At 33.9% G+C, this 18,284-nt stretch overlaps 1 protein-coding gene across 5 annotated transcripts in view; it reads right to left on the bottom strand.

Annotated features, from left to right (window-relative positions):
* Positions 1-18,284, bottom strand: part of LOC121427793 — a 78,289-nt gene that overhangs the window by 13,333 nt on the left and 46,672 nt on the right. For 4 of the 5 annotated variants that reach the window (XM_041624356.1, XM_041624378.1, XM_041624371.1 and 1 more), the window contains exons 5-8: positions 17,984-18,101; positions 15,788-15,958; positions 4,057-4,244; positions 2,230-2,936 (exon numbers count right to left, since the gene is read on the bottom strand). In XM_041624356.1, coding sequence (XP_041480290.1) covers positions 2,230-2,936; positions 4,057-4,244; positions 15,788-15,958; positions 17,984-18,101 — 1,184 coding nt within the window. Of the gene's footprint in view, positions 1-2,229; positions 2,937-4,056; positions 4,245-8,639; positions 9,901-15,787; positions 15,959-17,983; positions 18,102-18,284 lie in introns of those variants that run through there. The other variant, XM_041624384.1, reaches the window with a different exon arrangement.

Genomic DNA, 18,284 nt, shown 5'->3' with positions numbered 1-18,284 from the left:
CTACTTGCACCCAGTATAAAAGGCATAACAGCATTGGTCAGATCATGCCAAGAGGACGCGCACTACTGCGTATTGATTAATAAGATATCATGTACGCGTCGACATTTAGGTGCGACCTACATGTAAGTCATACTTAAATCTTTGTGAATCACCCCCCAGCTCTATTACAAAACACAAATTTTCAAAACAAATTCACAAATCATTGAATGAAAAAAAATGACTTCAATCAATGCCAGCATGGAAAGGGGAGTTTGAATTAATAAGGAGAAATGCTTGACCTGGTAAACCTGTATTCATTTGTTTGTGATTGAAATCATTTTTGTAACATCAGTCCCGATACTTTTCAGTCACACTTTTATATATACCAAATTTCAAAGGTCAAATTTATTGCAGACATTTCTCCTCAAATTTCTAATTCATACATCTGGAAAATCAACTCTTTCTAATATCTGCAAAAAATCTCTTGTGGTTCAGTTGAATACTCTAAAAGCTCACACCACTCAAAAGTTTATTTCTGTCACCTGCATTATTAAAAAGAATAATCACCCTAAGCTTTCTTTTGAATCACGACAGGACTTAAACAAATCAACCGTTTCCATGTCAATAGCTAATTGACGTCAATAAGCATATCGTTTCCCTCTTATCTCATCTATATGTACTTTATAGCCTGTATTAAGTTCTCTCCATTTTTAACTGATGGAATAATTAACCCAACCTTTCACTGCCCTTATTGACTATGAATTTCAACCTCTCAATTATCAAGCACTTATATCAAAATAATTGATGATATACCCTGTATTTAGGAAGGCAAGGCAATTACTATGACCCATTTTTTAAACAATTTTCATGTCTAGATTGCAAAAATTATTAATGTCTTGATCATGAATTGCCATTTTGTTATCATTCCAGTGGTCGTTGGTATAGTGTATGGTTTGAAGGCTAAAGCACACTTCACATAAAAATGAGTGTCTGATTCATCACAGGGGCTCAAATATTTTTATTTAAAGGAAAATAATAATAAATTATATTCAACAATTTCAGGGATTTGATTTTTCATTTATGCCAAAAATTGATTGATAAATCAAGCTGAATTTTGTTAGTCTCTCCTAGTATGTGGTCCTTGATACCCCTTTTTAATAATTCCCCTTAAAATAGTCCAGATCAGGATCAGACTCGGCAATAAGAATTTTATTGATTATTTCCTTAGTCTACAATTTTCATGAGTGTAGCTTGGAACTACACATAGTGCAGACTATCATCATGGTAAACTACTTGTGATAGAGCACACAAACTTGTGACCTTTGACCTCAGTGTCTGCGCTATCAAAGAACTCTGTTCATTGATTCCAAAGTGAGATCTAGAGGGCCTAGAATGCAGACTGGGTATCAACAAACAAATAAATAAGACAATTCTGGTCCTCATCATTTCATTAATTCATCTTTCAAAATATAGTTCACAGGCATAGTCCACACCCACACATTAATGAAACAGGAATTTTACTATCACTGAAACATCTATTGCATTAAAGGTATATAATCTATTTAACTTTTCTGTCATTTACACAATCGCAATATTAAAAAGAAAATCTTTATCTTAATTTAGGTATATAATCAATGCACTCTAACCCCCCCTCCTCCAGCAGTTTTTAACCACATAAATTCATGCCATAGATAGACAAAAACTCAACAGGAATAGACCTACTCAACATTACACATGACAAACAGCACTAAAAATCCTTGACCTTTCTCATGAAAATGGAATTGCTATTTCATAAGAAATCACTCATTTTTCTTTCTGCACGTGCACCAGCAAAGCATGTGTCATATACATGTACATATAACTATGACTTCCTCTGGTAGATACGAACATTTTGTCTTGTGAATGATGAAAGATATCATATCATTTCGCTTCCTCTTTATCAATTTATAAATGAATGGATAATATGTAAAATGTATACTTAAGCTGTGTAACAAGAAAATGAAAATGAATTATTGATGTTTGATACTATCCTATCACTAAAATACATGTTATGCTACGCGAGAATACACTGCATGGATAAAAAAAAATTCATGGATAAAATTAAGAAACATTGGTTAAATAAGTAAATCATGAAATAAAAATTTAATAAAATTGCTGAAATGAAATTTCATATATTGATAATGAGAAACAATGTTAACTATTTGGCAATGGATGTAAAAAAATATATATAAAAAAATCTTGTGTTCTTACCTCTTCAAACTCAAATGAGTCTTCTCTTGAGTGTAGACCCTGACCAGTGACTGTTCCAGGATGGGTGTTACTGAGTTGTGCTATCCTTGGTTGTAAAGCCAATCCTTTCTCCTGGTTGATCTCCTTCATAACACTACACTTCTCATTAGGCTCAATATCTACCTCTCTCTGCGGTCTCCTGCCAAGGTTAGAACATCCACTTTGAATTTTGGATCCAAGTCGACAGGGAAGGTTATTCCTTTGGTTCTTTAAGACATTCATGTTCTCTTTCTCCTGTCCTGTAGATGGTGCAGTTGAGACTGATGTGACCTCTGTCCTTTGAGATTTACCATGAACTGTTTTATGACCAACTGGAGATGACTCTCCTATAGGAGTCAATTCAATGTCATCAACATTGCTTTGCTCAACCAGCTTATGATGACCTTTGATCTTGTGACCCATTTCATATTTGACCTCTTTTTGCGTTTGTACTGTTTCAACATTGTGGTTCAAGTCATCATCAGGAAGCTCTTTGCATGGTTCTTTCCTTGGCGGTTTGTTCTGTTGAGTTTCTTTCTGTTCATGTTGTGGTTCTACAATGACGTTGACAGGTGTGCTGTTAACGTTTGGAGGTGTAGGTTCACGACCGATTATTGGAGAGGTAGACATTCTAGATGATCTACGAAGGGCAGGACCCAAGCTTCTAAGACCACCAACAAGACTAAATCCTAAAAGTAAACAAAGTTCAAACTGAAATTGAAATATAGATATTCATTATATAATGGATTGACTTGAGTATACTGCAAGTTATAATACTTGCACGTATTCCATGAAAGATCCAATATAATAATTATTATTTTACTCCACAAGAAAATAAAAATTGGGAATTACTGGGGATTTACTGATGATCAATATTTCAGACACATTCTATTGTGATTAAATAGAATTTTTATCCCTGGCATAGTTTGAGTGTACACTACAAAATTAATGTGACATTACAAGCAGTTTCTTTCGTGACATCACTATTTAAAGGAAATGATAGATACACTGCAATATCAAGAGCAACATTAGAATATGTCAAGCTTGCAGACAATCAGTATCACCAAAACATTGATTTACTAATGAAATCTTATGGGGATGGCAAAATAAGATTAATTTTCTTCAATATTTTTGTAATAATGTCCAAAATTAGGGGATAACAAGATTTCCCAAGGGATACAAAAAAGAGAGGTATGGTATCTTTGTTTACTGAGAAGTTAAAAACAAACCATATTATATATTGCTACCACTAATAATCAGTAGCTTTCACATTTACTAAATCTTAAGTATCTATGAATTAAGTTCTCATGTATGCTGTCATAAACTTAATTGATCACTGTCAAAAGCACATCAGATAAAAGGAATTAAAAGTAATACATGTAACTTCAGAGAGAATTACAACTTTGTACAGAAAATTACTGAACGTAAGCGATATCAAACTGAGGGAGTCATGATGTCAATGTCTCATCTGAAATTAAAATTTCATTCTTTGTTTCCTATAGCATCTAGAGCTAATATTTTTTAGGTATGTCACGAATATCACAACACAGAATTAGTCTATGCATGATGTCACACATTATGACTGCATTAAGAATGGGTCATTTTCCACACTGAAAAGATATCTTCTTTGACAATGAGTAATTTGATATTGTTGATTAATTTTCTATTCAAAACTCAATCATACAGTTGCAATTATTTTGCAACCCAATTTTCCAGTTCCTCAAGTACATACATATTTCCTTACTACATGTACATCATCATTTAGATGAAAATTAATGAATAGAGGAATACATGGATAAATTTGCTCACCACATCCTCTTTCTAATTCATCCATCTGATAGAGGTAGTGATCAGTTGAGATACCCTTAGCTTGAGACTGTGTTTGGAGAAACCTGGAAGGGATGCGATCCACAGCATCCTTGTCAGGTGATCCACCAAAGCCAAGGTTAAGAAGAATCTCTTCTGGGTCATGTCTGGCAATCAGCAAGTCATCAATACTATAAAGACAAGAAGAAAAAACAAAACAATGAAAACTAATGAGTAGTACAGCATCATCTCTCCCATGTTTGGATAGTTTTTAATCATATTTTGCTTTAGGGAAATGAGATATTTTGTCACTTCTCTCATAATTTTGGATGTTTATTAATTATGCTTACAATATATTTTACTTAAAATCACTTTGATAATAAAGCTGTAATCAAGTACTTTTGTAGTTTATTGTTGATCAGTTTTGACAAGTTAAAGATATCTAAAATCACTACACTCAAACTTTTTTCCAGACATATCCATACATCTCATTGAATATTCATAAGATTAACTGCATTTTCATGAAATACATGGCCTTAGGACTTTGTGGGAAACAGAGGTGCTGAAGCAGCCCCCCCCCCCCCCAGATTTGCCTGGAGATGCTGCATGTGTTATTTATCATTGAGGCGGCATCCATTGAAAAGCATGTAGGCATGCTAAAAAGTATGAAAATTTAACCTAATCACATTCATTTTGTATTTGAAAAAAACATTTTTTTTTACTTGTCAAATTTTTGCTGACAAAAAGGTTCTGTGAGATTTCTTCTCAATTTTTATTCAAATAACAATGAAATAAATGACATGGACAGTCAATGAAACAATTTTTATTTTCAAAAACGTAAATATCACTCAGATTCATGGTAATTTGCAAACGTTACGATAGTTTTACTGAAACAAGAGATTTTGAGGTCACCACAAATTGAAAACAAGCCAGTAATTGCACTGCCCCTATAGCCCCGAGCGCTGATCAATAAGACTGCTTTTCAGAGTGTACCAATTTATATAACCTATACACTTTCACAGACAAGAGCTTGCTACACTCATACCAATGAAAGCAACTACAATTAAATTGATTTGACATAAGATAAGGGAGTAGACATGGGAGAGAAAAATTGAGAGAATGAGAAGATGAAAAGAAATGTGGAAAAGAGCAAGAGAGGAGAGGAAGAAAGAAATAGAAAAGGAGAGGGAAAGAGAGGAGAGAGTACGAGAAGAGAAAACAAGAGTGTGACATAGGGAGAGGGGGGCATATCATCTATGGGGTGGAGAGAAATACTTCTGGTTGAACAAGAACGACAGACAAAACAAAAGGTGGTTTCAGACCGCCTCGAAGTTTGTCAGTTCCAGGTATTCTCTGATCGGGAAATTTACCCCGATCAGAAATACCAGGTATTTTGGTAATTTAAAAGCAAACTACGCTTAATTTCCCCGAAAGAAAATACCCGGTACTTGGCTTGGGTACTTGGCGATATTACGAGAACTTTCGCGGGGATGTTTCCAAGGTGGCAGGTATTTTGGCAATGTGAAAGCAATTTACGGGAATTTTAAGCCCAGCGCGTCGTTCCGCGCGGCGCCTTGGGTGGCTGCTGGGCTAGTGATTTTGAATCTCGTGCCTTGCCTGCTTATCAGACCATACTGCGCATGCTCGTTACTTCAGGAACTTATCCTGAAGGGTATTTTCGGGGCAGTGTGAATGCAGGAATAATTAATGGGTATTTTTTGGCCTAACAAAAGTTCTCGTAATTTAACCGGGATTTTTATGATCGAGGCGGTTTGAAACCACCTAATGAGGGAAAAAGATTCTGCTTCAACAATTCACATTGATATCTGAGATGGAAAATTAGGGAGAGTCTCAGCAGATATTACATTCCTTTAAGGATTCATAATATTAATCAGAGATGAAGAAAGCAAGAACAGCAATCCCCTAGGCTTTGTTCCCTGGATCAATCTACAATCCCTGGATACCTCAAAAAATCATATTAGCGACATTATAAAAATACCCCTTCAGTATCAAAGAATTCAATGGAAAACAAACCTATTTATTTCTTACAGATTCTCTCAGGAAAATCAATTTTCTTCTTCTGACAATTATTCCTTTCAGACAGACAAATTTACTTTCTGCAATCTTCTGTTATAATTTTTTTAAGTTGAATTGTATAGGTAAAATAACTGTCGAATCTCTAATGAATGTAGGGGAGGCTTAAAAAACATGCATCTCATTTCCCACCAATATCAATTTTATAGTTTAATTAATGTTTTTTTTTAAGACTGACACCAAATAAAAATCCAACTATAAAGCAAAATCAATAAATTTCATGATCCATTATAATAAAAATATCAAAATAATGAACTAAAACACTTTCCCCAACATGACAAACTTGGTGTCTGAAAAAACCACTATACAATACAGTAAAACTCTCATTGGTTCCATGACATTTGCTTCAGCAATAATTGTTCCGATGGAAAATCTAAACATTAAAGCCAAACATAAAACCTAACCTCCAAAACTAAATAAATCCTAATCCTTATTCTGAACCCCAAAACTGTGTAACACCATCCTAACTCTAACCCTATGACCACTGATACCTTTTTTACACAGGCTAAATTTTCCTTAACCCGTACTATAGGTGGGGCTAAATGGCAATTTAGCCCCACCAATAGTACGGGGTTAAGCTTAGCCCACTTTCTTTTTACACAGCATTTTTGCAAAGTGGGCTAACCCCACCTATAGTACGGGATTATTTGGCCCTGCAAAAAAAGCAGGGTTATCCCACCAATTGCGGTGCTAAGAGCAATAGTACGGGGTTAAGATCGCATGTGTAAAACGAAAGTGGGCTAAGCTTAACCCCGTACTATAGGTGGGGCTAAATGGCAATTTGGCCCCACCTATAGTACGGGGTTAAGGACATTGTAGCGTGTGTAAAAAGTGTACGAGTGAAGTACTTGTACTACGAATGATCGACAAAAACCACTAGTCCGGGGTTAGCGAGTTTCGTGTGTGAAAAGCAAGCATTCCTTATCCGGGGTTAGCAATAACAATTTGGCATGTGTGAAAAGGAAAAAAATAGTACGGGGTTAAGGATAGTACGGGTTAGCGATAGTCCGGGGTTAAGAAAATCCTGTGTAAAAAGGGTATGAGATATCAAGACCAGATAAAATGTCACAGGAGCAAATGTTGTATCACCCTAGCACAGTTCATCTTGGTATGAGCATGTAATTTAAATGCATGCTGTGAAGGTAAGTTCAAAGTTTTCAATCCTTACTTGGCAATGCATGTTCTTGTATTTTCAGTATATTTTCAAGATTCAACACATAAAATAAAGCAAATGGACAAATTAATCTAATAGAAAAGTAAGGATGGATGGATGGATGGGTGAATGGATGGGTGAAGGAAGGAAGGAATGGGTGAATGAATGGGTGAAAGGTTGGGTGGGAATGGATGGATATAAAAACCTAAAATAAAATAAGACAAATTAATCAATTGATTAATTTCAAAATAAAGAATAAGTAGATAAAAATAAATATGTGTCCAACAAAATATGCCAATGGCACTCTAAATGAGTATAATGTAAAAAAAACATATTGTATATAATTTCATAATCTTAAACTAGCATTTACTTTAATTCAAACAACTGGCTGAAATTATACATGATATGGTCCATAGAACACAGAAATATGAGCCTACATTCAGTACTCATCAGAAACCCTCTCAATCCAAGTTTTGTTATTACCAGTACGTGAATCAAGAATGTAAAACAATTAATGCCATTGTTTACCTTTTTTATTTTTGACCCACAACTTGCGGGCCCATACTAAAATTTTATAAAAAGAATAAAGAAAACTGGCATACCTTTAATCGAATACAAAACTTACACTAAACAATAACTACAAGGAAATTAATTCAAACCTTTTTTTTAAATCCATGATCTCATCTTGAAAATTTTGTATTTTTTCTAGTTTTCTATATATATATTATCTATTTTGACTATTTTGAATCTTTCATATGCAAAAATAAATTATATGTTACAAAAACAAAGATAACTGAAATAAAATCCAGAAATGCTTCATCCTAACACTTGTTGTTCATCATAATAATTGGCCATCTTTTAATGACTGGGGAAATCTAAATGTTGAAAGATTCTTTTCTGTGCTAACTTTATATGGCCTAGTTGATCAGCCTTCAACTTGATGCCTGTCAAGGTGCGCAGGCATGTATGTGCACATTCAGCCATGAGGAGGACAGCTAGATGGACAAAATTTGTCCTGATTACACTTACTACTTAATATTCATGTAAAGCTTTACAGATGGAAATGTTTTCTGAAGTGTGATCAAAATATGCTCATATTTTTGTGATTTAGACCCCATCATCTAAAATTTCATCCAGTTTTAGAAAATCAATTGTAGTTTACAGATGTAATATATCAACAATAAAATGTTGTAATCTTAATACAATACCCATCTAGAGTGACTCTTGCATATTGTTGTGGGGGACATGCTATATAAAACAAATAATCAACGACTAGTTTTTATCACTCATTCAATCTGAATTTACTTTCTACTGTAGACTGCCATTTCTTCATTCTTACCTTGATTTCCTAGCATCTTCAATTCCTTCTTCAAATTCCTTATGTCCCCCATTCAGCCTCTCTAAAATCTGCAGTTTCTGAGCATCAAAGTCAAAGTAATTTCCCTGACAACTTGACACCCAAGTACGTGATCCTGAGTTATTGTAGCCTGATGCAATGAAGACATCATCATCACCAGGACTCGAGGTCGGATAACAGCTTCTCATTGTGACGATGGCTTATTTTCACTTAATTAGTAGTCATTGTCGGGGATCATGTATTAACAATCAAGGGGCACTTATAGAGGTATTGCTCATGAAGACAGAAATCCATCGGATGATGGGTCCGTTCGAACTAGAAAAATGATCCTGCTCCATACTACAGCTCTTCTACATTCTTCCTTTCTAGGTCCATCATTTCATTCCAATTTCTCCCCTTCAGAATTTAATCTAGAAGATGAGACTGCTACCGCAAAGCTGCATTCATAGGTCACTTTGTTGAGCACCAACCAGTAACATGGTCAAGACAACACTGTGCACATGATGAATAAATTTCTGTCAGAGATGTTCTCCCTTTCCTAAGCAAACAAGAGCAGATGAATTCAACAAACATAAAATGCTGTGCAATGACTTGTGACCACTCTCATCAAAATAATGGGAGTAACCCACTGCAAACTCTGCCTGCAAATCACAAGAACTCTGTCATACTGATCCAATCATCTATTTAAAATGTTCACCTTTACAGAAATCATTGATAAAACATACTCAAAGCACAAACCAGAGAAAACTCCATCAAACTCTGGCTGACAATCACGAGAAGCCTTTCATACTGGTCCAATTATGTAAATGCTCAGCTTGAAAAAAAAAGAGCAATCACTATATACATATAGGCCTAGTGTGATGACAGTGAAGCCTGTAAGGGAGAATCCTAAAGGACAGGCGATAACCTTTCTATTCATTCATTTTGATCATTTCAATCCTTACAACAACTCAAATAAAGAATGTTCATCCAACCAAACAAAAGATTATTATTTCCACCAAGGTTTCTCAAACATTTCCCTCAATAAATTTGTAAAGATACTCTCCCTAAAGAATTACAAGCCAGAGGACTATCCAGTTTTTCTTTTTATTTGTATGAAAACCTAACAAATTCATGTTTAGTCACATGGAAAGCAAAACAAACAAGTTTTTAACTTCCATCATTTCATCAACAATTGCAGTACTTTTAACAACACAGTTCAATTGAGAGATTTATAATGCATCATAGCAGCCAGGGTTACCATAATATACATATATATATTTTTTTTGGGGGGTGGGGCATTTTAATGATGAATTAAATCAGTACTGAATACCAGTACTCTAATTTGCTAGGAATGTGGGGTCTTCAAATTTCATAACAGAGGTTAATTCAATTTTTTTTCTAGATTTAAAAGTGATCAAAATACACCATTTGCATATTCTTTTTTTTTAGGTTTAGGACCACTTCTGAGCTATAGAATAATTTGACAATTTTAGGATGTTTTAGGAAGGTATGTCTTTCGCTTTGAAATAACAAATCAATTCATTCGGAAGAAAATTCAATCCCAAATTTTACAAATATAATATAAAAAGGTTCACCTCACAACTTTGTAAAATAATGTTACATGATGCTACATGTATGATAAGTAATCCTCTACCGAAGCTTTAGACATGCTTTATGTGCCAATAGGCACAAGATATTGGATGCATAGTCTGACTGATGAATATAGTGTATGTCCTCTGAGCATAATGTAACCAATGCAGTGAGTTGTTATATACCACACAGAACCAGGATTTTGAAATTAATTATTCACATTTGACTTTGTGAAATAGTCATCAGGACAAACTAATAAAGATATTGACATTGGTGACTACTTGACCAACACATCTCCACCACATTTACAAACTAAATCACAGAGTAAACTCACAAAAAGATCCTTCAGAAGTTGAATCAACCCAAGAAAATTTCCATCATCCTTTGAAATTTAGTATCCATGGTTGCCGGAGCACACCCTTAATTCATTGCCTGTAAAATGAGACCTTTTGCATTTCCAAAGCATCATATCATGATGCAAGCATACCGATATAAGAAGTATGAATAAGGAAATATATAATAGACTTCCAGCCTTCAACACTGTATCACCACATTATATGATCATCAGTGTTTTTCCCCTCAATCCAACAAAATTAATCAATCACATTTCTGCAACACAGACTCCTTCTTTGCGTTACAAAAATCAGAGAAATCCGAGCTCTAGATGGAGTTATCCACAACAAGAGGAGATACAATTGGAGTCACAAATCATGAAATGCAATCAACTCAACAAGGAAACATGAATGTAAAAAAAAGTGCTATCAACATTGTGTGACAACAACAGAAGGCATATCAGATAAGATCAGGACTAAGGTTATGTAAACTTTCAGTTTTTCTGACCTATCAATCCAAACAGCGAAGTGGATCACAGAATAATTTGCAAGTGATTTCACCTTAATGAAGCTATCACAATACAGGTAACACAATATCAGAGTTTTTCCTGTGTACTTTCACGTATCCTTGCTAGTTTGATGCCGCCAATGATTTCCTGAGTATGAGTATGTGTGTGTGAGTGTGACTGTGTTGAAAAATAGATTGATAGGTCGGACAAGATAGGACAGGTATGTCATCTGTTAATTCTGGTCGCTTTGCCAAACAGCTCTGTGGTCTGACAAAGCAGCTAAATCATCAAAATTCAAGACAGTTCAATTAGCAGTGTAATATGATGCCTCTCTGTTCCATCCCGTTAGCATTATAATGTCACACACACCAACAAGTAGACAAAGGGGTTGTGCACCACAGTGCAGAGCAATACATTGCTTGTTTTATGAACAGTGGGAACAGAAGTGTGTAATCTCACATCTGTTCATTTTCTAGGGGTTGGTGTTAAGCCGCAAGATCTATGCGTCATATCTCAAGTTTTGAATATAAAATGAAGCCTTCATGCTCTGAAGATATCAACACAGCTATATCACTATAATCAAAAGGTTAATACTATGTGCAAACATATCAAATTATAATGCTTGACATAGGGTACATGTTTCAAGGAAGATAAACCTTTGAAGGAATTTGTTAAGAAAACTGTGTTTTTCATAGGAACGAGGTGATCAAATAGCAAAATATTTTAATTTATAATTCATAACTATTATTCAAAGTGAACGTATCACTTAAAATCCACACAGATGAACAACCTTTTGAAGGGGTGCAAGAAAGTTTTTTTTTCAAATGAAGTGTCACACACTCATAAATATTTCATCACACAATATTTTTATATCCAAACTGGTTGGACTTTCTGCCGTTTTTTTTTAGATGAGGCTTTTTTTATAGTTCTGATAGGTTTTTAGCATTCAGCCTTTAGGTGCTTTACTGATTTTTATTTCCGTTCTTTAAGTTCCTGAATCATTCACACATATCATTCAGGTATTTAAAGGACGGAAATAAAAATCAGTAAAGCACCTAAAATGTTAATTTTAACAAGGAACAAAGTTTAAACATACAACAGATGCGACTGCTGTTCAAGACTAAGAAACAAGATACACTTTCTGACCCACCTGCCTCATGCAAACACCTGACTTCTAATGTCTTAAACTCATTTTTTTCCTTCAAAGTACTGCATACAAACCTATACACATATGCTTTGCCAAAAAATATGCATGGACTTTGTTGCAATACTAATGTAAATTTGTATTAAAAGAAAAAAAGCTGGTATCCCTTATAAAGGTCATTTACGAAGTGATCAAAACAATGGAAATATATTCCATGCTACATTACACAATTGCACAATACTGACAATAGCATCAAACTTGTTCAAAAAACAATAACAGAGGAAGCCAATTCATAACCTCATGACTATGGGAAGGCCTTGTGTTAGAGCAGGATCAAGGTTTATAACACTAAGATTGTGGATTAGAAAGAGTGAAAGGAAGATTATGGGTTTGGTGAAGATCTAAAATATATTCCCCGCTATGATTTCACAAGAGAAATTTAATGTTTTCTAGGTAAAGTATCTTTTTTAAAAGAAAAAAAAACAATATGGGCAATTGCCCAGTACCCCCCCCTTCTGTCTCTCTCTCTCTCTACCAAAATTTTGAGGGGGATGTTCAAATTATTATGAGCTCTACAGAAGACATTAGATAATCAGGTTTCAGACTGGGCATATAATTACTGATATAATTAACTACTCTTTAAAATAACAGATCACACTAAAAGGGGTTCTCTGAAAAATAATATGATTTGAGCAGATAAAGAAAAAAAAATAGACCAACCAAACACCGAAGAATTGATCAAATGAGACATGGAATATTTAACAAGTTATAATATTTTAAAGATTTGCATGTCTTTATGAATATTCAACGAGTAAAAAAAAATTAATTAATGATGTCACATCCCCACTTTTTTGTATTTTATCACATGAAATTATGTTTATTCAAATCTTGCTTTTCAAGAACAAAAAAAAAACGATTGAAAACTGATTTAATACACTCAATATTCATTGCTTCAACTTATTTTATATGATAGACAAAACATAAACATGTATGAAAATATGACATAATTATGATTTCATGTAATAACATATGAAAAAGGGGACATGATATCAGCAGCCCTTCTCATGAATACTCAAGAAAATATGCATACATGTACATGTAACTGTTTTCACAAAATACTGGTTAACTTTAAAATTCAACTAGAACTTTTACTGAAGGTGATTAATATCCCCGCCATTACCATAGCAAGTTTCCAACACATGAAAAAAAAGTCTTGCCTATTTTTACCCCAAGACCAACATGTAAGCTAAATGTAATGAGCATTGGTTAAAACCTGATGAAGTAGTTAAAACCACAAGATTTTTGCCTAATTTTCGACATATATATTGTTACCATGGCAGCACGATTTTCGACAGATGGAAAAATACATTTATATCGTGCACATCATTACTTCAAAACCAACGTGTGGGCCAAATCTCATGGGAATTGGTTGAAACTGAAGTAATATGAACTGCAGGATTTTACCTAATTTTGTTACCATGGCAACACGATGTCCGACACACACAAAATATATGTCTTGCACATCTTTACCTCAAAGCCAATGTTGATGAAATAATTCAAACCAAAATATTTTTTACCCAATTTTCGCCATTTATGGCCGTTCCAGTTATGTTTGTGCCCATTATGATCTGCAAATATTTTACACTATGCGCATTGACGTCACAGTGGATTAACAAGTGATTAATCAGCTTTAAATATCAGCTGATTTATCACATGATCTGCATTCTAAATGAAGATCTGGGTAGCGTTTCATCAATATTTTCATCTGACAAGTTTTCAGATCTGACATCTTTCCATGATTTTGATTGGCTGAGAGGCACTGTTCCTATGGTAACTGTCGGAAAAAATGGGACTTGTCGGATAAAACGTCCGACAAGTCCTTTCATGAAACGCCCCCCAGATGTATTTGTTATAGAAATTTCAATCTTTAAAGATGTTTTGTAATCTTTCACACCATTTGAAAGAAAAGAAGGTGCTCTTGGTCTAAAAAGGGCACACAAATTGCAATATGAATGAATTCTCCATTTTCAATTTACAATTCTAAACTATACTGCAAAATTTGATAAAAATTTACATAGACATTGACTCAGTAACAAAGATGTTACCTCAATGTAGTGATCTCATGGGGTCTAAAAATACCATGGCAAGTTCCTTTGAATGTGCATTTTTCGAGAACTTCCAATTGGGTGAACTTCAAGCTTAATAGCAAGAAATTAAGCACAAGAACCCATGTAATTTTTTGCATCTTTGAATTATTCAGGAGCTAAAGTAACTGTGTACAAAATTTGATGAAAATGACATGGATTTCATTTTAACTGTGGAACATCATAATAAAGATAAATACCAGTTGCAGTAAACACCTGAAAATGAATTCGAAAAGAATCTAATAAAATGACCACCAAAATGTTTGTACATGTATGAAATAAAAAACCATGTGCCAATTGGCTCTGGAAAATGTGTAATTGCTGAGAAATAAACAAAATAAGCACAGAATTCCATAAAAATGTCGGGGATTTTTTAAAGCAATATTAATACACTGTCCCACATATGCCTTTTTGTGTTAATTATCAATATCATCAGAATTATCAGTTTTCAGCTAAGATTTCATGATTTCACAAATGAGTTGATTTCAGTAAACAAGATCTAGATCTATGATAGATGATATTGTGGTAATTAACCTTGATTTGAAAAGCTTTCTAATGAAATAATTGTTTGCTGCAATTACTTTCTTTTACCTTTAATAGGTCATTACCATGGGGACAATATGATTTCTGACACACACAATATGTCATGCACATCTTTACCTCAAGACCTAATGTGTGTCAAATATCATAATTGGTTAAAAACTGAGAAAGAAGTTCGATGCGATTTGCATTGAACCGACCAACCAACCGACTCACCGTACACTTGTTCCTATAGGCCTATATCTCCTTCAAACTTTGTTTGGCGGAGGGTATAATTTTATCAGATTTCAAAAAAAAAATCAACATTTTCCCTACTGTATTTATTTAGGAATGATCATAAAACTGGAGTATCCCTTTTTTTAAATGTCTTCTTGTACTATTAAGTGTAAGAATGCCAGATTTTTTTTTAATGTAATAATAATCATTTTAAAGAAATAAGCAGAAAAGAAATCAGTGAAAAATAACATCCATTGATCAAGCTATGCCACAGCTAGCCATTCAAACCTGACTCCCTCCATTCATCCATCTACATGTATATCCATCCACCCATCCCCTGATCAATAAAAATATATATATTTCACTCATTCATCCATCCAAGTCCGTCACTCTCACACTTATTGACTACAATCATTCTATCTTTGAAATGCACATCATGTCAATAAACTTTCCGATTTACATTTTCTAGAGTAATATGATTCAACCAAAAGGAAATATATATACTAGACACAGATAGAATGAGAACAAGTTTGAAATAAAGAAAAATGGTAAGGAAAGAACAAGAAACAGCAGGAAAATGTTTATTGAGAGTTTAAGAATAAGAAAAAGAATAACTACTACGAGATAAAACAATAAATATAATGAATGAATGAATACTCAAGAGAATACAAACCTAGAATAAGAGTGTCCACTTGTATCAGTATCAGATGAATCTGAAACATTACTCATCCCCATCTGTAAAAGATTCTGGCGCCGCCGATGGGTAGTGTGCTGCTGCTGACGATGCTGAGTAGCTAGGGCAATCAGATCACTGTTTGTCATACGACGATGAAGCGGCTTATCTCTGAACATCACAATGAATATTCATGAGCAGAGACAAAGAAAATTTAAACAAGTGATTACAATGTAACACTGATTGATTCAAGTTTATGACAAAAAAATAAAACTGCTTGAATTTACTTTATCTTAAAAAAAATCAGCAACTACTGTTAATCTGCAAAAGAGTACTTAACACTGTAATATTGGAAAACCCTGGGTTATCATTCAAAACTTTTCTTCCTGTAAGAAGAACACATGGGTGAAAAGTGGCAGATGTAAAGCTGTGCCTTGCCATAAAGTCCATTAATAAGTCTACAAGACAACGACACATATTGAAAGCTAATCACGCAGCTATTATAGAGAAATTTGAAGAAAAAAAAAGAGATAAATAACTCTTGATTGCAGAATGTAAGAGTTGACATAAAAAAAAATTCTCATTCAGTGCATGAATGTGTACCTACTCTATGCCCTTACTTGCAACTAGCATATCTGTTTTGTACTCTTTCATTATAAACACTACTGACTGAATCACAGTGATATCTGTTTTCTATACATTGCATCTACACAAATATAACATCAATCAAAATTGAAAGTAAAAGGAATCTCCACTGAGGAATCTTATCCATCACCGGAAAAAACAAAACATTCAATAATTAATGCAGCAGCATGTATCCAACCCTCATTTTAAAATGAGCTCATGTAACACTCTATTTCATCTCTATCCACACCACAGTATGTTATTACTGCTTAATGCACTCAGGAAAGCAGTTACAATCCCTCATAATACCGTTGAATCAAGACATAATTCATTTGATCAATCTAATTCCCTCGCTTTAAGCTCAAGTATTATTGGAAGATTTCATGCTGTATTTAACTGCACACAATTTAATTAGAAGAGAGGACTTTTGGCTAGCATATAAAAAGTGAAAGAAGTCTTTTTTGAAAGAGAGGGGATTGATTTTCATTTTACATTTGTTTCAAGGCAACAACATGCATATATATATACAGTGCATCCCACAAAAAACAAAATGGGAGATTTATCGATGATTTATCATAAATTAATCACAAATACAATACAAATGACCTACCAATGTAAAGCTTAGAACCTCCTCTTTAATCTGATATTACTTTATAGATTATTCCTCATTCACACATGAGTGAGCAAAAACAATTTGAAGAAAGGATACCAAAAACTCATTTGGCAGGGGGCATCTGGGTTTCAAAAAGAAAAAGTTCAATATCTGCTCTTTAATTTGATACCTCAATTACAGAAAATGGTCAAGAAATAACAAAGTTCTGGTTATTTGAAATAAGGCTTGTATTTCCATAATTTCATTAAATAAGCATGTTTTCACCGGTTTCCCACAGAAGCTATCGCATGCATGGTGAACAAAAGACTTAATGCATGGCTGATCGTCAACAAAACCGAGTGTCAAGTTAGTTTGAATGCTAGCCTGGAGAACATCTTCATTTTATGAAATTATTGAAATTCAAGCCTTATTTCAAATAACCAGAACTTTGTTATTTTTTGGCCATTTTCTGTAATTGAGGTATCAAAGTAACGAGCAGATATTGAACTTTTTTTAAATGTGGTTTTCTTTTTGAAACCCAGATACAGCCTGCCAAATGACTTTTTGATATCCCCTCTTCAAATTGTTTTGGCTCACTCATGCGTGAATGAGAAATAATCTAAGTAATTTCAGATGAAATAGGAGATTCTAATCTTTACCATGGTAGGTTATTTGTCTATTGTATTTGTGATTGAGTTATGATAAATCTCGGTTTTGTTTTTTGAGGGAAGCACTGTATAGAGATAACTGCATCCATTTGTCAACAAAATTATTTATGAACCATATTAAGAGTGGAATACTGCTATCATATCCTTTGGGTGTTGGTTGAAACTCTCTAGTGCAAACAAAACTCTAGATTTATATTATTTGCAATGCTTTAACTTAACGAAATGAAGCATACAGTATAATAATGATTCAATTGCATGATTTTATTTTAAAGTGATAGTTGATATTAAGCTAACATGTACAAACAGCCTTACTTGTTTGGAATCGGAAGTTTATCTTGCATCTGAAGAGAGCCCTCTGTTGGTGAACTCCTTCCATCTTGAGAAGGTGAAACAGATGAGGATCCATGAAAGGCTTTCTCTTTGACCAGCCCTGGAAAAAACAAAGGAAAACCATCACACTGAAATCATTTAATTTTTTTTATGGGGGTTTAGGGGACCCAAATGAACTCAAATCTTTTTAGAAATTAGAAAATCTAATCACTCTTCATGGTACTTTTATATTCTATCCCAAATTAATAAACATAGAATTTAATTATTTCAATTTGGAATTCAA

The sequence above is a fragment of the Lytechinus variegatus genome, chromosome 1 (assembly GCF_018143015.1).
Source record: "Lytechinus variegatus isolate NC3 chromosome 1, Lvar_3.0, whole genome shotgun sequence".
NCBI classification, from domain to species: Eukaryota; Metazoa; Echinodermata; class Echinoidea; order Temnopleuroida; family Toxopneustidae; genus Lytechinus; species Lytechinus variegatus.
The sequence above is the reverse complement of the archived record's forward strand: the minus strand, read 5'-3'. Positions and strand labels throughout refer to the sequence as shown.